At 38.9% G+C, this 25560-nt stretch overlaps 2 protein-coding genes and 1 non-coding gene across 3 annotated transcripts in view; 1 reads left to right on the forward strand and 2 right to left on the reverse strand.

Moving 5' to 3' along the window:
* LOC139725778 (uncharacterized) overlaps positions 1 to 15548 on the forward strand; it is a 65745-nt gene extending 50197 nt beyond the window's left edge. Inside the window, exons 15-24 of the mRNA XM_071636860.1 lie at positions 2930 to 3069; positions 3698 to 3836; positions 4801 to 4958; positions 6536 to 6704; positions 8090 to 8186; positions 8582 to 9578; positions 10265 to 10437; positions 11261 to 11289; positions 11458 to 11546; positions 11866 to 15548. Of these exons, the coding sequence (XP_071492961.1) occupies positions 2930 to 3069; positions 3698 to 3836; positions 4801 to 4958; positions 6536 to 6704; positions 8090 to 8186; positions 8582 to 9578; positions 10265 to 10437; positions 11261 to 11289; positions 11458 to 11546; positions 11866 to 12895 (3021 nt within the window). The 3' untranslated portion in view covers positions 12896 to 15548. The remainder of the gene's footprint in view (positions 1 to 2929; positions 3070 to 3697; positions 3837 to 4800; positions 4959 to 6535; positions 6705 to 8089; positions 8187 to 8581; positions 9579 to 10264; positions 10438 to 11260; positions 11290 to 11457; positions 11547 to 11865) is intronic.
* Positions 15549 to 17505: 1957 nt separating this feature from the next.
* On the reverse strand, positions 17506 to 17588 carry Trnal-cag (transfer RNA leucine (anticodon CAG)). Its single transcript has one exon. It is a non-coding gene; the product is annotated as a tRNA-Leu (tRNA).
* Positions 17589 to 25055: 7467 nt separating this feature from the next.
* Positions 25056 to 25560, reverse strand: part of LOC139725779 (uncharacterized) — a 60661-nt gene continuing 60156 nt past the window's right edge. The window contains exon 41 of the mRNA XM_071636861.1: positions 25056 to 25245. Within this exon, the coding sequence (XP_071492962.1) occupies positions 25056 to 25245 (190 nt within the window). The remainder of the gene's footprint in view (positions 25246 to 25560) is intronic.

The following is a 25560-nucleotide window of genomic DNA, read 5'->3' on the forward strand; positions in this document are numbered from 1 at the left end:
CAGTTCGTGAGAGTTTGCTACATGTACTGTTATAGAAGTCTTGACGCGTTGGCAGGTATCCACTTCTTTTCTTCGCCATTGTGTTCATTCCAGTCGATCGCACTTGAATTGATGCTGACTGGAGCACAGGCATGTACAATCGGTACTAGACAGCCCTCTTTTTATGACGTCACTACCAAAGCAGTATTTTTTCCTAGTCTAAGGTTATTTTTATCATTTTTGTTTGTCCCGCGACAAGTCCTACATTTCTTGAGATCATTCATGCGGTCTTTTATGGTTACCGTAGCTTGGTTGATATTGGAAGTTGCCGGGTCACTATTCATCCTGTGCAACGCCAGAACGCACCGTTTTCATTCAAGAAAGGGGCGCAAATGCATATCATTCTTATAGTCGTGTACGTTCAGCCATCTTTCATTTCATATATGCCGGCTATAAAATAACAAGACTCTGTTGTAATCTTATAGCCGGCAAATATGAAATGAAAGATGTTAACCATGGAATCAATAAAAGGTTTTACGATGAAAAGGATTTTGACAGTGATCCTATGCTTGTGTAGTTTAGAGATAGGAGAAATACAAACAACACTTGACGTTCATGACAGGAATAGTTGTTGCGTTGGGTCAAAATGATAGCAACACAGACTTGGCATGTTCAAGATGCATCAAGGGATGAGAAGAAAGGCCCAATTCGAACAGTGACCATTTTCATTAAATAAATTTATGCACCCAAACAACATCAATCAAAGAAACAAACCACACACACACACACACACACACACACACACACACACACACACACACGCACGCAAAACCATGGCTGTTTTTATCGCTATCGTTTGTTTAATTAACTAATTTGCATATGACCTGGTAATTGCCACAACAATCTCCATTCCTTTTAAACACATAAAAGTTGAACTTTCATCCTTGCCCAGGTTTGGCAAAACCCCCTGCTATTCCTGCTCTATTGGTCATTTCTTTCTTTTCTTTTCTTCTTTTTTTCTTGCTGGTTAATTTATTCATTATCAATCTGACGTGTTTAATTCTTAAATTTCTGTCCGTGTTATCATTACGAAATCATACTGAACAGAGTAATATCCAAATATTGGAGTAGTTTCCATAAAGAGGACATCCCAAAGATCTCGTGCTTGTGCCATAATCATCGTTTTAACGTTTCAATTGCAACAATCGGTATCAGTCTTAACTCACTGGTTTAGTTTCTACTCTGTAAGACAAATTTGCTCTTGAGTAAGTTCACTATAATCTGGTAAAACCGAATTATACAACTGATCGATTCTTAGCCACAGGTTGTCTTAATGATAATCAAACAAAATATGCTTCTTTTTAAAAAAATTAAATTAGAACTTAGATTCTCAAAAGTTTTGCTTCTATGTCTATAATACAAGGATCTTGGAAGAAAATTATGTTATGGTCGTTACATACTCCTTGAACGTATCCAACACCCACATGACTGGAAGGAAAAATAACCCCCAACTTGTACTTCTTTGTTTAGTAAATATCGAGATACATATCTCATGCGGGTCATGTAATATATTTTGAGTTTTCTCTCCACACAATCATGTCGCTTTTCTCGGGACGTTATCAGCAACAACAGTCATACTATACTATGCACAATTCAGTGTATGTTTTGGCACATCTTACTCTAATTTCAAACATTTTTCAATACCCAGAGCGTACTAGCCTTTTTACAAAAAACTCCCATGGTGTTTTTTTTTTTCCACTGACAGTCGTGAGTAAAGAGCTGGTAAAGAGTTGAAGCCAAGAGTGTTCGCTGGTCTTGGCTCTTAACTGTCGCTGGTGGTTTGAATAGACCGATCCTCTCTTTGCTTGTTCAACTTGCAATCATGACATCGAAGGGGCCTTTGACAAGGCTAGTAACACACTTGAAAAGTACAGGCAAGGGTAAAGTTTTGCTTAGAAATATAATCAAACATACCAAACACATTGCGAGATATATTTTGTTGAATATAAGTCCAGTGGGCAGAAGTGAAGGGATTATAATAAGTTTCATGTCTTCTGCTCAAATGAGATGAAAAAAGAAAACAACAACAAATGAAACGCAGTTGATGCATCTGTTAATAAACGCAACTGCGTAGTGGTTGAGTCATGCAGAGCAAATACTTCGACTATACAACTTCACAATGAGTGTACTGTATAATCCTTATACTTGGACATTGTTTTAATGAGGTAATGTGTTTTCATGAACTTTGTGATTGCTGGGGCTCAAGTAAGCTGACCACAAAACTTATCGATTGATGAAAATAGTCAATGCAAAGTCAGATAGAAGGATATGTGACGCTTTCAGTGTTGCTGAAGAGTATGGTTAAGTATTAGGGAATATTTCTGGAAACGAACCGTGGTGAGTCATTTCTTACACTTCCTCAAGCAATAACCAAGAGGTTACCAAAACTCTTTTCAATGCTCTAAATCCGGGACAGAGGTGACAAAAGGTCTGAACTCTGTGCCATCAAGTTCCCGCATTATCCTTCCTTCTGCCAGATCCCGCTATTCTACGCCCCCCCCCCCATGGTTACATTTCGAATGGTTACATTCGTATGTCAGAGCATTATGGTAGTATGGGACATCATACTATTAAAACGAAAAAACAAACAAACTAGCAAGCAACAGGTGCATGTGTGTTCAAAAATATCATTATATTTGTATGCATCGTAGGTGCGTAATGGATTGGTGTGGTGACGTATTAAATGAATGAACGAATAAATTGATGAATTAATACGACCAAATAATAATCTAACATAAATAAACACATTCCATCATTCTTTCTGTCACCTCCGTTATCAAGTGAGTCAATATCGGTTTTTAGTGACCGTTGAAACATCGACGTCATAATTATCTTTCATGACATCATTGAATCGATATTGTTTCATCTCTTGTCGTCTCTTGGTTGACAGGCACTGGGAAGGGTTGAGATATCCTACAAGCTCAAACACTACGAGAACCTGGGCCACATCGAGCTGGACGGGGGTTGCTGCGATCTCTTCTGCGGCAGCTGCGACAACCGGTTCAATCTCTGCTTCGACCAGTACCGTGGGTGAGCAAGTCCAAGCGCGCCATCTCGCGGTGATATTACCCTGGTGCCCGGGGGCTTTCCTAACTTGAATCTTGTTTCAACATGTACACAGTGGTATGATTTCAGTGGTTTGATTTTAGAGCTTTCCAAGGTACCAAGTGCGGATGCGGCGCCTTGCCGAAATGCATATAAATGTATATGTATTAAAAATTGTAGAAAATCACTCTCGAATAGCATGATGACATGGCAATAATGTAAAAACATGTGCCCCGGGTTGGTTGTGGGATGCTTTAGCTCTCTACACAACGCATATATGGGCTGTCTGAAAAAAAAAAAAAAAAAACAACCAGCAAGTTTCACCATAAATCTTGTTTTTAAAATGTTTACACCCCTTGTCCTTCATTTACTAACACCGAGAGCATGGACATACTTATACACGTACACACAGTAGGCCTACACACTTATACCGTTCCCACTCATTTCCGAAGCACACCCGTACAGATATTTTACGTGATATGTATACGTGCACATTAAAAAAATTAGGCACTACAAGCCATCACCTCCATCCCCACCATGTTTTCGATTTTTGTTTCTCTCGTAAGATCCATGTAGCATTTCATATCTTTCATGTTATTGCAATGTTATACAGCAACAATGACGTCGCAGACTGCGACTATGGAAACTATGAGACGGATCGCTTGTACGAGAACAACGATAATTTCAACTTCCCGACTTCCTTGTCATCTTCCGTCTCGAACCCGATCGTTTTTACCATCAATTCGTTTTCGGTAAGTCTGTCAACTGTAAAACCAGACATGTTTGTGTGCATAAAACTTTCGCGAATTTCGTGAGGAGACAAGATCCGCGAGAGAAAATTACGTGATTAAGATCCTTAGTAATAAAGCTTTTGTCCATGCACAATTTACAGAATTCCAGTCGCCGATTCGCGAAAGTTTCATGCCGCGAAAAAGGCCGTCGGCTGGTTTTACCATATGTCACGGAGTAACCGCCAACCTTTCTTCATGCTTTGAACGCTCTGGTTAATGGATTATCGTTGGATAAAGTACCTGCTTTGATATCTGAGGTCGTTTTTAATGACGTCAGCGTTAACATTGCAATAAAAAAAAAGTCCGAGTCGAGCCCTCTAAACTAACTTGGTATAGACCCTATCATTATTATGGTTTAATGTTTGTTTGTTTGTTGGTTGTTTGACTAATATATCACGATTTTGATGAGTTTAGTAAAACGTCAAAGATATTTGTGGTTTAAACTTTTTCTGTCTCTTGATGATTTCCATAACATGAAAATGCTGTGTATAAACTGTATAGTGACTGATAGGTTTTATGGCTCAGAAGAGTTGTCATGTCGACAATGTGCAAGAAGACAATTAGAATCTACTGTAGAATTCTGGAAAATTTGTGATGACGAAACGATAATTCCATTGCAAAAAAAAAAAAAAAAATCTCGCATTGAACATGTAGAATGATAGACACATAGACCAGATGACTAGACAAAGGCCTTTTTATGAATTTGTGTTTTTCTAAGCCCTTTTTTGTTGCTTTATGTTGCTGCAATTGAGTTTAATGTTTTCCTTCTTGTGAGATTTGTCGAAACGCAACCCTCACAAATATACTTTATATTATTTACCCATTTTTTTTTTTAATAATTGAAAGTTTTTGAGAAAATGAACAAAACACTGATGATATGTATAGTAAACCACCAACGTCAAATGATATCACCAACCCCAAACAGAACGGTTTCCGATCAAAAATCGAAGTATGGGACTATGACCCGGGCAACAGCGATGATAAGATCGATTACTTCGGCTACAACTACAGAATATCACCGGACAGGACAGCCGCCCTCGCCTCAGCCCATGCGGTGACACTCACTGGTGCCGGAGAGGCTACGTAAGTATTCCTTCCCCCACCTCCCTCCCTCCCCCCTCGACTCGCTCTGTCTGTCTGTCTTATTGTCTATCCATCTGTACATCTATCTGTAATATATAATAGTCCATACCAAATTTTGACTGTGTCGATTGCCAGCATTATAGATCAATCACTGTTTCGGGGGGGGGGGGGGGGGGGCGTAAACAGCCAGCCTGTATACTTCAGTTTCAACAAGACTATAATTATTTTTCTACGCTTTGTGTGAAGGAAACAGGGAAGAAGCAATGAAAGGGAGAGGCACTGAGATCGGAACCTACTATATCATTTCCTTTCACAGGACAAATGCTTAGAGGACCCTGTATATACCATGACGACACCAACAACGTTATTAACACTGCTACCAGTCCACTACTTTTGTCATTGCTACAACAACTACAATCGCAGTCGCCATCAAAATAATTCCCCCCGTATGACTTGAATTTTAGATGTTTTATTTTTTCGCATTAGCTTACTATACACTTCGTGTATGTTTATGTAAAAAAAAAAAGCAGCGAGAATTGTTCGTCCCTTCCCTTACACCACACTTGCTGGGGAAAATGCTATACTTCCACCTTCACAATGACCACTTACGTTCCAATGACACAATTGTTCAGTACAAAATATACTACTTATAGAAATATGGACCGACATATACATACATGGACTATTAACGGAGGTCTTTTTTTGATCCCATCATCACCGCCGCCACCTGATTATGTACATGTTAATAAGTTCATTCAGAAGTTTGGACAATGACGATTGTGTAATCGTGCGTCGTCACTGACAAAAGAATCGTTTCTCTCATTTTGGTCTTATTTCACTGAGGGGCTTTTTCAGACTCAACTGCCTTTGAATAAACATCAATGATGGGGAGCAGCAAACCTAAATACATGACAAATTTTGTGTCACAAATAGATTGATAATTACTGAAGTGGACACTGTCTTGTGGACACGCATGTAACGTTGCTTAATGGTAAAACATAACATGTCGTCTGCCGTTACTGTCCATGTTTACTCTGAAAAAATGTGCGAAAATTGGGGAAAATAGATTACAAACCACAATCAATCTGCCAAAATATTTGCTTTCTCTTGTAAAGTACGTGGATTTCGAAAACGAAACTTCTTGAGAGATGATTTACCAATACACACTACAACTGCACATGCATTTTTTTTCATGATTTACAAGAGTTATTATCTTCTGCGTATGTGGTTCTTAGATTTCTCAAAGCGCCGTCTTGATTTTATCCAGACTGACTGTCGGCGGTGATGGTAAGATCAATGCAGGATCATTTTTGACAAAAATAGATGCATGAATTAAATAACGAATGATGAATGTCCATGTGCAGTAGGTACATGCTAGAAACAAACGCATACTGCAGTATTTCCGTTAGAACGTTAGAACATCAATCTATACACTTTCTTAAGTCTTCTGATTATTCTGCAACAACCTCAAAGGAATATCTGCCCAGTAGGCCCTATAAATAAAAACAAACTGTCATTTGGTTTTCTTTGTACTGGACATGTTGAGAATTATTGTGTCATTCGCTTGTAAATTGCAGAATGACTGTGGAGGTGAAAGTGTACTGCGCCCAACATTATTACGGAACCTCGTCAGGGTGTGACGTGTACTGCGTTGCCAGGGACGACGTTGTTGGGCATTATGACTGCAATGACGTCACAGGGGCCAAAATGTGCCACGATGGTTGGACAGGGACAGACTGCAATGTGGTAAGTTTTACGCTGTGACATTTATCCGGCATTACAACCTTCACGATATCGTCAGTCGATAATATCGAAATGAAAATCATATCGTCTTCTTCATACATTTTGTACAAAATTAATACTGGGTTAATTTTTCCTGTAGGTTCTATACTACCCTGAGATTTAGACTTCATTAAAATTGTGCTTATCATGCTGTAATCGACAATTATTGCCACAAATTCATGGTGTTAGTGTCGACATGAGACCAAACAATACATTGTATTTGCAATCCGTTCATCCATGAGGTAATGTCGCGTATAATTGTCGAGTTCTTGTGCTCATTATTGTAGGAGTATAGTGTGTATAACATGCATGACTAGCCAATCATCAGATTGATTGGGCAGAACAAATACTTGGAGGTTACTCCTGAATTCAGTCGTTCATTTTGCATCTACTGTTAATTTGGTTCACACCAGTCGATAAAGTTGACGTGGTAACGCCTGTATGCGCAATGGTTAACTCCATAAAGCTTTGAAGCTATTTTGACCCCTTCCACGCGGGGTGGGGGGGGGGGGGGGGGACAGCACGGTAAATTTTACTATTTGATACGGTTGAAAATTCTCGAGGTCCACACATGGGGGCGTTTTTCGTTACAATAAAAAGGAATATATGATTCCTATGATGTATTGTCTGGGATTGTTTGCAGATAGATAATCATAAACAATGATACTACCGGTAAAACTCGTGAGAAAGATTCAAAATGACACTAAATAAAATCTTCGGAAAGTACTGTATTTTTAATTATTTCTGTTACGTCTATTGCTTGATGCCTTTGTCACATGAAAAAATAAAGGAAATAATAAGACCATTTCAGCATCATTCACAACAGTAATTACTTCCTTATTCTTGTTCTCAGCAAATTACAGCCGAGAAAACCCAATTTCATCCACTTTTTTCAACTGAAATTTGAACAGAAAAACATGCAAAATCTGATTGTCAGTTGGTTGTCAGTTTATGGTTGTCATGGCAACCAGCAATATCGGACATAGCTATATTATATATAATAATGTTTGCAATAAAATTCTACGAAAAGTTACCAAATTTGGTTGAAATAACAGTTAAAGGGCGTGGGAGTGGCAATTGGAAATAATGGTGGGGCACAATGTGCCCCTTTGAGCTTTATAGAGTCAGTACAATGCATGCATGAGATACCTTACACAAGGCCCCAACACAGGGTAACAGGTCTTCACCCGCTGAAAACACACAAACAAACGAACACGCACGCACGCGCGCACACACATAAATCATACACACACAAAGACACACACGCACACGCACACACACATACGCACGCAGAGGCACGCACGCACGTGTAAGCCTTCGATTTACCTTTTTAATGTGATTGTATGCAGGAAATCAATGAGTGCGATTCGAACCCATGCTTGAACGGTGGGAGCTGCAACGACCTCTTGGCTGACTATTCATGCAACTGTCCGGCGGGAACACAAGGTAAGATTGTGTCGATGCGATACGAAACGAATATGCTCGACATTGATTTTTGCTTATATGTATGAGGTATTATAGACTGCACAAAATGTTGGTATGATCATGAGTTCTCTATGCCTCTATGACGATGACTGGAATGAGAGGAAAATGATCTTGGATTAGGATGGTGTCAATGCAAATCATCTTACCTTTCGAAAACTCTGAAACGCTATCACATTCCCAAAAGAACACTGTCATGACAATATTTGGATAATCGGAAAAACCACAACAGTCTAGGTACTTTTAAGGACCTGCCTTTAACTACAATGAATTGCACTTAATGTTTATTTTGGCCCTCAGCAGGGGAGGTATGTTGAACACAGTGATTAGAATTCCTGCTTGTTATGATTGATTTACAGGAAAAAACTGTCTGAACATCGATGAATGTGCTTCTTCGCCATGTGAACACGGTGGTACGTGCCAAGATTTCATAAACTACTTCACTTGCGTTTGCGCTCAAGACTACAGCGGCGTAACCTGTCAGTTTGAGATCGATTACTGCGATCCGAATCCTTGCCTCAATGGAGCAACTTGTCTCGGACTGGACGACGATCGCGTAATCGAGTGTCAATGTGCACCCGGATACACTGGGGGAAATTGCTCTCTCGACATTGACGAATGTGCCAGTGACCCTTGTTTGAATAATGGAACATGTGTCGACCAGGTAAATGGCTACAACTGTTCTTGTCCCGCTGGGTTTATTGGGACACATTGCGAATCAGATGTCCGCAATGAGTGCGAATCGAATCCTTGTCAAAACAACGCGTCATGCGTTGACCAAGTAGGTGGATACGTGTGTGTCTGTATGGCTGGCTTCGCTGACGACCATTGCAATGAAGATATAGATGAGTGCTCTCCGAATCCTTGCGTGTTCGGCAATTGTTCGGATAAAGTCAATAAGTACATTTGCGAGTGCGACCCGGGATACGCTGGTGTCAACTGTACAGAGAACGTTGACGATTGTGATCCGAATCAATGTCAGCACAACTCATCTTGCGTCGATGGAATCAATAATTTCACCTGCTCTTGCTCTCCGGGCTTCTTTGGACGTTTCTGCGAGATCGACATCGACGAGTGTGCCAGCGCGCCATGCCAACACGGTGGACGGTGCGAAACCCCAGCAGTGAACGACTTCAGGTGCCATTGCTCTGGGACGGGTTATACCGGGCTGCTGTGCCAAGAGGATGTGAACGAATGCGACTTTGACTTTGCATGTCCACCGGAGACTACCTGTGTCAACACGAATGGAAGCTATTCGTGCTCTCAGCCAGAGGGAACCACACCTTTGCCAGGACTGTGCCGCTCCAATATCTGCTACAATGGAGGCACCTGCATGATCGTCAATGACACATATCAGTTAGTATTGATTTTCACTTTTATTTTATCCTGATGATGCTTAAATCAGAAAGAAGATAATTATACAAACTTACCCTTTATTCATGGCCATGAAGCCTTTTCTTTGCTTGACATAATCATTATTAGAAGATGATGCCAAGCAGGGTGAGAATGTCCTACACAGTCAAATTGACTAGGTGTAACAGGGAATATTTAAGACGGAATTTAAACGAGAGTCCGTTATGGGCGGTTTAATTGTTCTGGTTTGGCTGTTACGGTTCCAAAGGATGGGGGTAATGACTGAAAAACGCGATTGCCCTACACTTTGTATCAGGTCGTTGTGCGATGTCCAGGAAAACGTTGACCAGTGACACAGGCAGAGGTACGCCTAAGATTTTTATGAATTTGGATCGCAAGGATTCAGGATTATGTCAGTATCGTTGTGCTAGGTTGTGCATGATTCTGGAGAGGAGAATATGAATTTTGAGTACGATAAGTTGTTAAATATAGGAAGCCCGTGGAGGGATTTGAGAAGGGGTAGTCACATTCTCTTTTGTATGGGTTGAAAAGGGGAGCAGTTTCATTTCGTCGCAAAGGGGAAGATGTTTAGTATACAGGAGTCAAGATTGGGGAACTTTTTTTCTCCGTCTATCTGTTGTTTGTGAACAAAAATCTATATTCGACTTTCTGTCAACTATGATTCACAGGTGCTTGTGTAACAACGACTTTAAAGGGGAACTGTGTCAGACACCGACTGAGCCATGTTCTCCCAACCCCTGCCAGAATGGAGGGCTCTGTGAAGTACTGGTGGCTGGCAACGGTACAGTAAGCTATGAGTGCACATGTCTGACTGGTTACTTCGGAGTCAACTGCACACAGAGTAAGTAGACTCAACCATTAGCTCTCTATTACTTATCACACTCACCAAGCTTGCAGACGGAGGCGACCTATACTAAAACATCCATGCCCATTTATGACAGCAGAGAGTGAAGGAAAAATGTTTCCATTATTAATTGTACGACAATGGCATGTCTAGAGGTCTTTGTAAGTGGACTGTTGTGATCCTCAGTATTGCAAAAAATGGTTTCTTTAATATGTAATAATTACCGAGCATTGATCATAGAGGGGTATACATCCCGTACTCTCCCTCTCACCCCTCCCACTTCAGACCTATCCCAGAAAGCATCTCTAATCCAACAGCGCTTGTGAGAAAAAAACAACAACTGAAAACAAGAGAACAAAACAGAGACATCCCTAAAAACAGTAAGGTTGAAAATAAAAGGTGCGAGAAAAAAAAAATTATCATTTGATAGATATGAATTCTGCCAACAAAGAAAGTGAATACTCGAGTACAATTTTAGAGGTGTGAGCTGAAAATTAAGTGAGAGATGATTCCTACTAATGTAGAAACGCATCCTTTGTGAAATGATTACCTGTTTGTGTTGTCGATTGAAAATTTTTGTGTACAGATAGTATGCAATTCAAATTAGTTCGTATAATCCGTCATGTCTCCAATATTGTTTAAAACTTTTGGTAAGACACACATACACGCACAGACACACACAGACACACATACACACACTACAAAGACAAGCAAACGAACAAACAGATCAAAGTATTAATGAATGGGAATACAGTCCGCAATATCAAACCGTAATTATTTCTCTCCAAATGAATATATCTTTCTCATTTTTGTTCGACAGGTGCTGTCGTATCTCCGGGACCGCAGTCGGTAAGTTGATTTTGCAATTCTGTCTTATCATAGCTCGGTGCTTTTATTATTATCATTATTATTGTTATTCAATAAAACGTTTTTTATCGAATTATTATTTTTGAAACGCTTTCATAGCATGTGTAAATAGATGATCGTAATATTCACTTTTATTTCGCTTTATTCCAGTCGGCACCCATATGGATCAGTGCTCCCATTTTGCTACTGATCATCGTTATCATCCTCGTGTTGGCATTGTTCATCTACATAGTGAGAAGGTAAGCTCTTCTGCATGCTTATTTTTTTCTGTTCGTTTTATGCCTTCGCAAATTATACGAATTTGATATGCATTAAACGCTGTGCCATGAAAGCTGATATTTTCAAAACAATATAATGCCAGGTTGCCCATTTACGTTTCTTCCAAGATTCTCAAGCATGGATATCATGCAATTACGGAACGGTTCAGAAAATAATTATACATTACGGAAAACCGAAAAAAAAAAAAGAGACATGGCTTATCCTGACGTCCGACAGTTGCTATCCCCACAAAGCTAAGCCTTTTAGAAAATTATGTTGTTGTTGTTGTTGTTTTTTCAGGAACAGGAAGAAAGATCGGTTGGTAAACTCGCCTGTAGTGCTAGCTAACCCTCATGCCGATACGGTGGTCCTTCCCGGAATGAGCTCTCCCGAGGCCCCGCCCTTGCCCCCTAAGGGAAAACTCGGCCAACCCGATGGGTCTGTGGTCTTTACCAACAATCTGTACAGTGATATGGACATTGAATCGCGTGGGGCTTGTGCCCTTCCACCGTTACCTCCTCCGTACACAGTATCTGAAAATAGTGACTACCATGGCATTGAAAATCCCTATGCAGAGGGAAACTACATGGGAACTGATCCACTTAAGGCTAGCAGTGGGTCAACAAAAGAACCGCGAAGTCAAGCAGTTGAGAACGATTACGAAATGGCGCCCGACCTCTTTCACTCTGAGCAAGGCCCTAGGGTGCAGAATGAGTACACGATGGACCCAGCGGCCGCTCCTGTTCATGCTCCAGATGGACCCTACTCAACAAAGATCTTCCCCGGAAAGGATGACTCAGAACAGAGGGCACAACCCAATGTGAGACCACTGTCCATCTCTCTTGATCCTCCAGCTACCAACCCAGAAAATGATTACGTTCTTCCTTCTTCCCCTGCCAAATCCCAATCCCCTTCTACCCCTGCTAGCCCTTACTCAACTGCCATCTATGCTCAAAAGGCTGACGAACCGTCACCATATTCTGGTTCTGCGGACCCGTACTCCACCAAAATATTCCAAGGCAGTGACGCATCTCAACCGACCACTCCGGTGAGCCCCCAGTCACCAACGTCTCCCAACAGTGATCATACCTCAACCATCTCTACTCCCAATAATGACTATGCTTACCCAACAGCATTCGATGCCAAGCCAGATGAGGTCTCCACCCCTCCAGCAAATCACTACGCACAGCCTACCATACCACCTGTACCACACTCACCAAAGGCTGATGGTCCCAGTGAGAACGTGTACTCCAATACCTCTCGTCCTGGAAGCTATTCCAAACTCCCGTCTGTCCCCGATGCCTCTCTCGATACGGCTGATGACAACTAGTCCAGCTCGGTTTAAGATGGGCACAAGGTCTGCTCATCTACGTACTCAACAATTGAATTCTTTGATTTGAGATGGTATAACGACCATTGTTCGTCGCTGGCGACGAAAGAATTTATAAATGCGATGAAAAAAAAAAATCTTTCGTGACCCAACATAAATGAGTGACGTATATTTTAGCTGCATTACTATCAAACAATAGTAATAATGCTGCATGCTAATTGTGATGATGGTAGATACTTATTAATGTTATTATTATATTTCAATAGTGTGTTTTACGATGTATTTTCAGAGTAACATTGGCATCGTGTGTAGAATGACACTCATTATTCGTTCACGGCTTTTCCCATTAATTATTCGGTGATCTCTCTGTACAGTACTTTCATGTTGGAATCCTTATTGTCTGCAGCTAGTGCAAGTATTTCGGTGAGAGATTTTCAAGTTTCTATCTTTCTTTTTCTTGGCCAGTTTCCTTATTTGTAAGAATGTTTGTATAAGTTCGATTATGCTTAAATACTTTGGAATAACAGGCGACTTGCGTTCGGACAGGGAGTTGTGCGAGGGAGAGAGATCAAAAGTACACAGACTCCATCCTCAGTCCATACGTCTGCCACATAAATATATATATTTTTATTCAATACACAATACACATACTCATGTAATAGAGAGAGAGAGAGAGAGAGAGGGAGGGAGAGATGGAGTTTGTTGAATATACATGTAGTATATTAAAGTATGTAAGTATAGCTTTTAAAGTGCGCGAGGAAAGCGTATAACGATGGTCTCATAGAACTGACATTTTTTGACATTGTTATTTTCCATACCGTCGCTGCGCGTTGTTGCGTATATTTGTTTGTTTGTTTCATTTCCATCTGAGAAGATGGCTGGATAGCCCATATTCAGCTGCAATAGCTGGCCTCCCATGGGGTCCAGTTAGATGTGAGGTGGGACCAATTATTCACCGGGTTAAACACCCTGTATGCTCTTTGCGATGAACAAATGAAGCGGCATCTTTTACGTGCATCAGTTGTGGACTATACACAAGACCTCCATTTATGTCTTATCCGAGGGACCGAGTGTGTTGCCTCTTAGCTAGAGGGGACGGTATGATTACACACAACATTGCCTCTGTGGGACCTGGGAATCGAATCGGGGTCTTTTGGATCGTGAGGCAGACGCGCTACCGACTGAGCTAACTCACCGCATGTATTCTGTATTGTGACTTTAATGAGCAACTCTTGTAAGTGTTTATACTGTGAATTTCGGCATCCCATTACCAATACGCCTTAAATGTTACGTCACACGTCACATCCCATTATATACTTATTCTTATATCATACCAGGAAAGTCGTATAACAGCTCGAAAATGTACTATTTTGCTAAACACAAGTCATTCGTTTTATCGCTTGTCTGAAGAGTGTTGGGCTCTTTTCGCCTGAAGAATCTGTAATTATGAATACACGTGTAAATTTTGAGGTTCTTCATTTATACATAGTGTGTTCTTACATATTATACAGTTTTACGCATGTACAATGACATAAAACGAACACTAGTATATACCACTGTTTTGGACTACTATCATAATATATGCACGTTGTATTCGACATTTTCTACTTTTTGTACATGTAGTGTCTTTTTCCCTTTGTGCTGATTCGATGTGACATAAAAATGACTGTATTCTTGAAGAGCCTACGAGTATCCCTGTTTACATGGCAACCCCATCCTGCGAACCAATTTTGCCAATCTTTTATCATTGTCTTCTTATATGAACTGAAAAGGTTGTTGATATAGTAAATTTTTGTGTTTGTGTTTGTGAGAAATATAATTACCCCATGATTCTCAGTTGTCCAAGACACATATCTGGTGTCTGCCTATTATATGCAATTATTGTATAATAAATTATAACATACTTTATTTCTTCATAAATCAGAGCATGTATATGGACAATCCTAGGTTACTATAAACCTGCCCACATTAGGCAGGTAAGTACAAGGAAAGATACAGTACTATATATTACAACACAATGTCACTGACAAGGGCACAAAATATACAAATGAGATCAGTATTGAAATGCTGCACTTTTATTTTTCACAGTCTCCATTCATCCATTACGTACAATGCAGAAGAAAATGTCCCTTGTATTGTCTCCTTTATGTTTGTCTCCATTCGTGTGAACGAAATGTGTATGTTGTTTTTCACCCTTAAATATTGTTGTCAATCAAATATATTTTGAAGAACTTGTATGTGCAGCATCCGTGTGGTGTCAGCGAACAATGATAAACTATACAACCTTTTACTATTTTGTACAAAAATTTTGTTCATGTATACTTATTATGATACCCTATCACAAACTGTAAATAGGCCTTTCCTCTTTTTGTCCTTCGAAATAATTATACTTAATAGCGGCATAGTAATCATAATAATAAGAGAGTAACATTATTGCACTACATATAGAGAAAGACTTTGAACTCAACTTGCTTTGCATCGACCAAAATAAGAAAGAAGAGTACTATAATGTTTTGTGCAAATTCCAACACAAAAAGGAATAAAGAAAAGACAAATTGACCGGAAATGTGCATTATTTTTTCTTCAGCATATACATGTCTGTCGTCTGTCAAGATATTGTTGATTTGTACAGTAATGTAGTATCATACGATGTAATCATGCAGACTGAACTCCCTATCATCCCTATATCTATCTATCTATCTATCTATCTATCTATCTGTCTATCTGTCTATCTGTCTATCTATCTATCTATCTATCTGTTTATCTATCTATCTATATCTATCTATCTACTAGTATCTATCTATCTATCTATCTATCTATCTATCTATCTATCTAACTACACTGTATACTATTATCTATATGAAGTAGTTAAAAGGGCTTGACTCTAACATTTTCTGTGATGGCCAGTTCGGGCCACTAGAATCGTTGAATCTCAAATTTTGGTGGACTGAGAAAGAACTGTAGTGGCTTGAAGTAAACGACCACATGACAATCCATCGGGGCAACCTAAAGTTACTCGTTTTGTAAATTTGGTGGGGCGACATCAATTTTTAGTTGCTACGGGCCATCGAGCAAACACTTGCCAAAGGGCAAGGTGCCCGACACTGTGTGATTCCAAAATAAAATGTTGATGTAGAGCATGAAAAGTTTCCACAGTATAATAATACGTAATAGAATATTATTGTGACCGTGCTCCACAAAACCAACAAAAAATTGCACGCCGTGATTTCACGTGAGGACTCCAAATAGGTGAAACGGGTTAACATAGTCAATCTTGAGTTATCTTATATTTTCTGAAAGAGCAATCCTTCTACATGATATCAGAGTTTGGGATCATAAAACAAAATGTTGAATTTCTTCTTAGCAGTTTTTGTAGAACACTTTGTTTGCGAATAGAGAGATTCCCGGAGAGATTAGGTATATTACTACATGTCATAGAGGCCCCTTTTCATTTCTTTACGCACTGCACTTTCAACTCTAATCCCTTTGAGAAAATGCTTTAAAAGTTAGCATTGTAGTCATAAATAGGATGTGCTGATAGAGCGTGCTCAATTTCAGCCTAATCTGATAATCCCTTCATTGTTGTTCCTATGGTGTTTTACATCTTTTTGTCGTTGTTGTTGTTGTTTCTTTTTCCCCATTCATTGTGCAGCTAGCACGGCTTGGTATAAGTGATTGAATAGACCCTGTACTTCAAAAACTCTTCTTTTTTTTTCAGTACACACTTTTCCAGAATGTGTGCGTTCTTTCAAATATTTAGATATTATAGAAATATGTAGAGTCCATTTGATTTGAGTTAAACATTATCATAAAGCTTTAGGTCTGGTTTGTTTTTCCGAATCTGTCCTTATACTCTGTCCTGATTTATGGGCGCTGCAACACAAAAACTGCGACGGGAAGCGATTGGTTGCATTTTGTTATTAGGGGGCTTTTGTAGAAGCCCCAACGAAGACCAGCAAGGTTAATTTATTTTGTCTTAATTGATTTATTTTATAATAGCAAAAGAGTACAGTATACGGATTTGCTTTTAATATCTATCTGGATTATTCAGGATAATCAATCATATTCATTAGGACTGATTATACACATAAAAACAAACCCTTTTTTTTAAAGAATAAAATTGGAATAGGAATGTGATAGATGTTGATGACCTTGTTGCAGTGTACATCCGAATTGAAAATTTACACTCTGCTTTAAAGGGGAAATCCAGTCCAATTCGTTAGTCTGATAAGAAAGAGTAAAATATTACGTGTTCAACGGTAAAATTTTGATCAAAATCGGGTGAAAAATAAGGAAGTTATAACATTTTCAAGTTTCGTTATTATGCCAGAGGCTCAAATCCTAGTAGGCCTACTAATAACCAACTGGTCACTATTTGGGTTATTCAACCAGGAATAACATCATATTTCAGACTTTAATGATAGAAACATTGAATATTTTGGAATTCAATAGCACCTTAGTACATGTATAATGTAATAAAAAATATATATCTATAATAGCAACTGCACCTTAAAAAAAAATGTGTCAATATCAACACAGTACATAAATAATGATCAAAATCAGACAGCTGGTACAGCAGTACTAGCAAAAACAAAATTGGGAAAAAGTTATGTCAGGAGTGGGATTCGAACCCACGCCTACAGAGTAGACTACGACCTGAACGTAGCGCCTTAGACCGCTCGGCCATCCTGACTACATGTCAACTGTGGGGCACATGTAAATTATATACACTACAACAATACTTGCACCGCACGTGTTACGTATTCACTACTGTGCGTGTGCGTACACGCGCGTGTATAATCTTCGGTACCACCATGCACATACGTTGCTTATTTTCCCCGATATTACACAGTGCTGCGACATTTCGAATGACTACCGCTCACTGAGCGAGTGATACGGTATTTAAATCTTCGTTTTCGATAGGTTATGAATTCCGTATGTAAATGTCAATAGAAAAAATAGAGCTGAATAGATCAAGTTTATGACTACATAGTTTGAGTAACAAATATGGTGTAATAGATTTAAAATCGTGTTGTCGCTCCGAAATTAGATGATTGCTTGGCCTCCAGTAGGTACGGTACGCGTACGGTACAGCCCTGTCGCGACAGAGCTGTTAAAGTGAGTATCTATAGAGACTAGTCAAAGCTTGATATTTGTTTGGTTTTTCTTTTTTATTTTCTAAATTCTTCTAAGAATACAGTTTTTTATAAAGGTCCATTAATATGGACCGAAATACCATTTGATTTGAAAATGAAACTGTCTTTGAATAGTTTTAAAAGGAATTATAAATTTTTACTCCTGAATTCATATTTTCATTCAGAATGATTATTTCATAATTGCACTTATATATGTCTTTTGATTTGTTCTTCAGTCCTGTCCCTTTCTTTTCCTCCTTAGTTTCGTTTCTATACTCCCGATATATTTTACACAGTATTTATGTTTTCTAGGGGTCAGCGATTTACAAGGTTATATTGCTCTTCTCTGTTGACCCCCCATTCACATGAATTTACGCATCGGCTCTTGTTCTTGTTGTTTTGTGTATGTGTGTGTATTTCTTTTGATATTCATATATGTATCTATGTGTTTTCATTGTATGAATTGCTTGATGATTTTATGTCGAATGGAAATAGATTTGAACTTTGAACTTGAATTTTACCATTCTAATGTTTTATTCCCGACCTCAAAATATTACGGTACAGTCACAGTATCATGGTTTACATGGCATTGCCATTTACACTTCCGTACATTTTCGTGGTCATGCACCGCACGCAATCCATTGCATTGCCATTGGTATTGAGCCTTGATTCAGGGTCCCACGTACCTCCCTAAAACATTGCATGCCTACTATAGGACATGAAGATTAACTGCAGGTACTCAAGTTCATGTACACGGCCATAACAAATAGATCTCCGTATAGTGAGTACTAGTATTCAAAATAGAAAGCAGACATCGTATCGAAGAGTATCAGAGCATGGAGCTACAGCTCACCAGGGAGGCGGTGAGATAAACGCTTAGAAACGCACACAGCGGCAATGCTCCCTGGTTTTACCTATAAAAGAGGAATAGTTTACAAGGACATTGAAAAACCTTTGTTGGTCGTAAAGGAGTCTGCGCCGAGACTACTATGCACCACTGACACTACCCTATAAGGCCCTGACACGGGTAAATATTTCCCCATAGAGACGTGTGTTAAATTTAAAAAGAAAAAAGAAAAAGAAAAATAAATCTGTAAAATAGCTGGGAGAAATGAGGTGTTTCATCTTCACCTTAAGCCGAAAAGTGAGATATACCCTTTCATCCATCGAATTTCCATTGGGGGTTCTTCAGCGCAGACTCTGTCCAAGGGTTCGCAAAGCCAGACTACGAGTTCTTTAATACTAAAAAGTCACTCATTATCATTAAAGACATAGAACCTGCTCCCCAGAGAGTGGCTGGTCATTAAGCAGTGAGACATGGAAGAGTGATATTGATATGGAATAGAGAATATTATTATCTCCCTATCTATGCGGCAGATCCAGTTTGGCACTTTCAATATGCAAACGTCCAACAATTTCAATTAATTTTAACCCCCTATCAGTGCATGGTGGATCCAGGGGGCGCCCCCCTTAATTTTTTTTTTTTTTTTTTTTTTTTTTTGCTAAAACAGAAGAAACAAAAAGAAAAAATGGGGAGGGGTGCGTGCGCCCCGTTTAATTTTGTAAAGGCGCCCCTTCTTTACGGAATTCCTGGATCCGCCCCTGCCTATAGTCAACTCCTCTCTCGCTATGTTGACTCTTCTACATTTATCATTTTGATAATTCTATCATAAACTTATCTCCGTTCCTGCTGATGTCATATGGACATATTCCTTTACAAACCAACTTATCTCAAGCTATTTTGCTTGTCTAATGTTGCCATTAGCATTTACTGGGGATACTTAACAGGATAGGAACGTTTGAAAGTTGTCAAAACGAATAATGATATATTTTGAACCCATATGTTGACATGATTCAAATGCCTAAAGTGCATTTTTCGCCACTCAGATTTTAATCATAAAGAAATTTAAAGACTCCATTATGCATGAAATAGGCAATAAGACTTCGCAATCATCCCTTTACGTAATTTATGTGATTTTCTCGTTGTTGCACTATTCGTAATCAAAGTGGAATATTATTAACAACAAGTTGTAATATCATTTTAATCAATCAAAAAAAAATATGGTGAATAACAACCATTTTGCGTTGTGATCATGTTCCTTTTAAACGTTTGACAGTATGGTGTCTATTAAGAGCCGATTGATTTGTGTCTTGAGCATAAAAAAGACGACAATAAACAGTAGATTGAGGATCATGACACATTCATTTTAATCTTTGTCATTACTGATTACATTTTTTTGGTGATTTCATAACAGATTCATTGTGGCTACTTTCAATATGATCATACTGGTATACATTTTACTGCTTCTCTATTGGTCAAGTATAATCAGAATAAAGTTACAATCAACTCGTTACTAATCAAAAACTGAAACGTAATTTTGTTATCTTTGAACAACGCTCTTTCCGGGAAGAACTTGTTTACAACGAATAGTTACAAGAACACGACGAGATTTGATGACAAAATACTGTTGTACATAATTGTACATTATGCTTATAATGAATCCAGCTTTTACGAAAGTATAAAGATGAACAGATATCCATGTTTTTACCGTCGTTACCATGGTTACAATCATTTGTGAAAAAGGTATGACACAGGGAGTGCACGATTACCCCTGATTTTCAATATTTTCCAATGTATAAGAAATATACTACAGTGGTACATAATTTCATTATGCTTTCTTGATATCACAATAGTCACGTTTCTAATAAGTCTACAGAGTCTCTGCAGACATTTCATTAGTATTTCAAAATTGGTACGTGTGTAAAGGTACATTGAGCTTAGCTTGAAGGATTTGACTCAAAGATAAATGACATATTTGACAAAAGCAACATTATTTTTTCTAATATGACAAAAATTTATAGAGAATACACACACTTATAGCAGCTGTGCAGTCTTACTTACATTTTACATAAAAATTGCCGCATTCCTATCACCATTGTTCAGTTTCTCTAAAAAATTCGTGTATATATGATTAATATTCTGCTGAAAAAAAGCCAAGTTAACATAAAATAGTGACAAGTTCGGTCCTACCACTATATTACAATAATGATAGTGGTACTTGTATAGTAATAATGATAATGTATATTTGAGACATTCATCGCAAATATGACACATAGCATCGGAATCAAATACAACGCATTGATACATGCTGCAGTTCAGTATTATTTCTTGACATAAAAATGAAAACTTGTCTTTGTCAGCCTGTCAATATGTCTATATATCTAGGCATTTGCATTATCATAATCAAGGCAGGATCAAGTGTCGGAACATTACATTGTGCGATTGATTGTATCGACGCCTCTGAAGCATAAATGGAAATAATTATGAACACATATGACCAGCATACATGTTGTCGTCATTTAACAGCCATGAGAATGTCAGTATCTTGGAGGAGGTATGATAATTAAGAAAGAGGAGAAACCGGATAACCGACGATCCAGTTCAAGAACTTTTGTTATACGATGAAAAAAAAATATATGTCTCTCAATATTTTACAGGCTTTATATAACTTATAAACATAAATTGTATTGGTGAAACCATCGATTGATCCTTTAAGCGAAAATGTTAAGATTGTGATGGTCGCGATCTTTTTTCTTCAAAATCAATAAATGCATCCACCCCATATGAAATGAATGATTGAACTATGAAATGAAGACATCGAATTGTTCAGTATTACATTATTGTGACGTCCTGTTCAGTATTTTCTTATTCGTAAGATGAAAGACGGGTTTTCGGCCCGCGCCCATGTCGATCCAATATGAAAATGACATCGCTATTGATGAGACGGTGTTCCTCCTGCCTCTCATTGATACTGTAATGGATCTTTGATGATATCTAGGAATATAGGTGTTGTGGTGAGAGGGTATAGATTATCGTTCTAAAACTGTTTCGTTGACATCTACCTCAAAGTGCTCTGATACAGATTATCTTCTGCCTGTCTCTGTGGTTCGCCTAGCCGTCTTTCCCGCGGAGGGGTATCCCACCCGGTGGGATCAGAAGCGTTGGACGCCAGTTCTACCAAATGACCTACCTTGGCCCCATTCTCCTCAGGCATTTCTTCATAAACGGGATTATCATAGACGCTATCATAATCCTTCGATGATTTGATTGGTACCGAAGCGTATCCCGCTTCAGCACCGATTCCATTGGACGCATTCAAGTTCGTCTGATCGAAGCGGAGACCCGCCGACTCCGCACCGGCCACTTCGTCGGGAATGGCATGTTTGCGTCGTATGCGAACTCTGAAATTTTCAACAAGGACAGTTTTAATTGAATCATGCACTTTCAGTAACAGTGATTAAAGTTCGAGTTTCAGTCTACATGTATATTAATGGGGCTTGCTCGAAGCCTACAGATCAGTCACATTCAACCACGCCTTTCCTCTTCCTACAGGAATTAGTTCTATGTACAATAATGTACTTGCATTTCTAAGCAATATTTTTTTTTTCATAATGGCGATAATATCTATGATATTTATAATATCATTATCATTATTACATTATCAAAATCACAATTACAATCATGACAGAGGCAAAAGAAAAAAAAAAGGATGAACAAAGCATACTGACGAAGCTATCAGAATGTGAAATGCAGTTTACGTAGATCGCTGGCTTAATTCTCCAATCATAACGTTTCCCGTACTACAGTAGTTCACCCGAAACCTTCAGGATAAAAGGATACCTCTTTACTATGGCACACACAAACACAAACAGAAACACACACACATACACACACACACACACACACACACACACACAGAGTCTCTCTCTCTCTCTCTCCCTATCTTACACAGTCACACACACACATAAACACAAACACGCACACACATATTAATTGGTAATTGATAAGCACATCAAGACATGCACAATCCCTGTATGTTTTTCATCCAGCAAGCTAGTGTCCGTACCTGCGCACATAGTACGCCCAGGCTGCAACGATGACGACGATGGCCAAGATGAGCAAAACCACCAGGATGATAATCCATGATTGCACTCCGGGCTCCTCACTCTACGGTTAACAAAACCAGAGACAAAACAGAAGCAAAAGGAGCGGAACCGGAAATCACTTTGTTGTTATTATACTACACGAAAAAGCTTATTGATAAAACACTAAAACGACAGTGATGATTACACTAGCCATGTTTCAATATGCATACACACAAACACATTTATAGATTTATATGCATATTATATGCATAAATGTATAATTATGTCCGCATATACATTCTAACGACCGCACAGAAATCCACCACTGTCGAGTTTTTGTTTTGTTTTGTTTTGTTAAGTTCGGAGATTATCACATACAGATTCACCATGAGACGTCAATATCAGCTTTCACTGATTATAATATAATTGATTTTAGATACAGCTCTTGGAGTCTATCATTGATGAAAGGGACGTTGAGTGAACGAGCAAGGAGTGTTAAGCACTACACGGCAATTTGATTGTTTTCCAAAAATGAATTATAAAAGTAAAGCCATAACGTTGTGTCCAACTCCTCAATCTCGACAGTTTTCGCTGTCATTCCACAGGGCAAAACAGCAGACCCAAGACATGCAGAGATCTTACCCCTTGTTCTCCTGAAGACCGAAGTGTTGAGTTCGCGTCAGTAGTCGTTTCAAGTCGTAGTCTGAACACCTTGAAGGGATGAATGATGTCATTCTGTTCGGTCACTGTCATTGCTGAGAGACCTGTTGATATGTCCTCTGCAGTCACGGTACTCTCGTCCACGTAAGCATAAAAACCAACCCCTGTATACTCTTGCCTGTAAAATCAGACGCCAATTAAGGATAGGGAAGGACGCAACCTTTCGAAATAACATTGACATGTAATTTCAAACTGCAAAGCTCGCTTTGATAGCACTCTAATCCCCACAACATTCAGGAAAATTAGCAGAGTACATGAATAATGTTGACAACAGTAAGAAGTTCATGATTAGTGCAATTGAGTGAATTGTATTCCAGTGACTAAAGGGATAATGGTCATTGGAAGATTATCATACAGTGTATCAATACGTGTGTTCATAGTCATTATTATGACGTGCATATCTTGGATAAAACGTGCTGCAAAGGACTTACCCGGTAAATGCTTCGAGTAGAGTGGTGTTGAAGATAATGACAGTGAGTATGGAATTCGGGTTATTCAAAGCCACCCCTAGAAGAGAGCTTAGTCTGCTGCTCAGGCCTTCTAGATTTTGAATGTGATCCTCCAGCTCAATCGTATAGAATATGCCGAGCAAATCTAAGGTGAAAAGAGGAGAAACTCGGGAGTTTTTTTAAGCGCTTAAGTGACGAGTAGTTTATTTTAACTTCAAATTCTGTGACTGAGATACAAGCAGTTTTAAATAAAGGGATTCTCAACAGGAAAAAGTATGAATAAGATGAATAGTGGAAACAATCACACACGAGAAGGCCTTTAGAATTGAAATACACCGTCAAATCCAAGGGAAACATTACGGAAGAAATTATAATCTGCATTGCTATCGCAAACTCGCTGCGTGCTACATTAATTACCTGTCCATAGCTCATTGACTCATTGGTATAAAAAGGGTGAAACAAGTACAGTGTATCTCTAAATTTCACTGCAAATGTGACAGAGAGGATTAATTGGATCTATCATATCTGCACTAAATAAGAAGTAAGCTAACCCCAAACTTACCAATTTGAGAGGGAATCCGAAACTCAGTTTTGAATATAAGTTGCAAATAAAAAAAAAAATGTGCTTTGATTTTTATCAATCATTATTGTGAGGCTTTAGAAAATTCTGCAACAAAAAGAAGTAATCGTACTGACGAACAAACGTTCAAGTGAAAGGGAATGTTTCACTCTATACCTGAAGTACATGTACATGGTAAAAAGGTAAAAACATCATTCCATGGGAATTGGTTTCCAGGACGCGATTAGTTTTGAAAAAGAAGAAAGGGAAAACTGGAGTCACCAGCGAAATTTGTGCGTGTTCTTTTCTTTCTCGGATTTGATTTTGTCTACAATGATGTACTTAAACACACTAACAGTACACGTACTCTGTTATCCGAACTCACTTGTTTGACATGTTCGGCCCACGAAGTTTTCTTCGCATTCGCACCTTGCTGTGGTGGTCATATCGGCTTCATGGGTCTCCACACATGTGCCACCGTTCTGGCACAGGGACGGGGTACACATGAAATCCATCGGCGTTTCGCACATTACTCCCGTAAACTCTGCGTGACATCGACAACTAGATCATAGACGAGAGGGGTTGGGGTGGGGGAGTAGAAGACCACAGAAAATGGCCGATGATCATGACATTGATCTGGTGGTTCATTACAATGAAAAAGTATCTCAACTGGTTAAATATAGATACATCTGCAAATAAGAGATATCATTCCGTTATTTCAGCATACTATCTTTGGTTATATAACTCAATGATATTAGACAGGTACCTTAAAATTGGATACGTGAGTATTTGAAATATTTACCTATTCGATATAATACGTATTAACATGGTTGACTTGTGAAAAATTGCAATAACGCTGAAGTTACACCCAAGAAA

The sequence above is a fragment of the Diadema antillarum genome, unplaced genomic scaffold, assembly GCF_040938485.1.
Source record: "Diadema antillarum isolate AM-2024a unplaced genomic scaffold, OU_Dant_1.0 seq00000059_RagTag, whole genome shotgun sequence".
Taxonomy (NCBI): Eukaryota; Metazoa; Echinodermata; class Echinoidea; order Diadematoida; family Diadematidae; genus Diadema; species Diadema antillarum.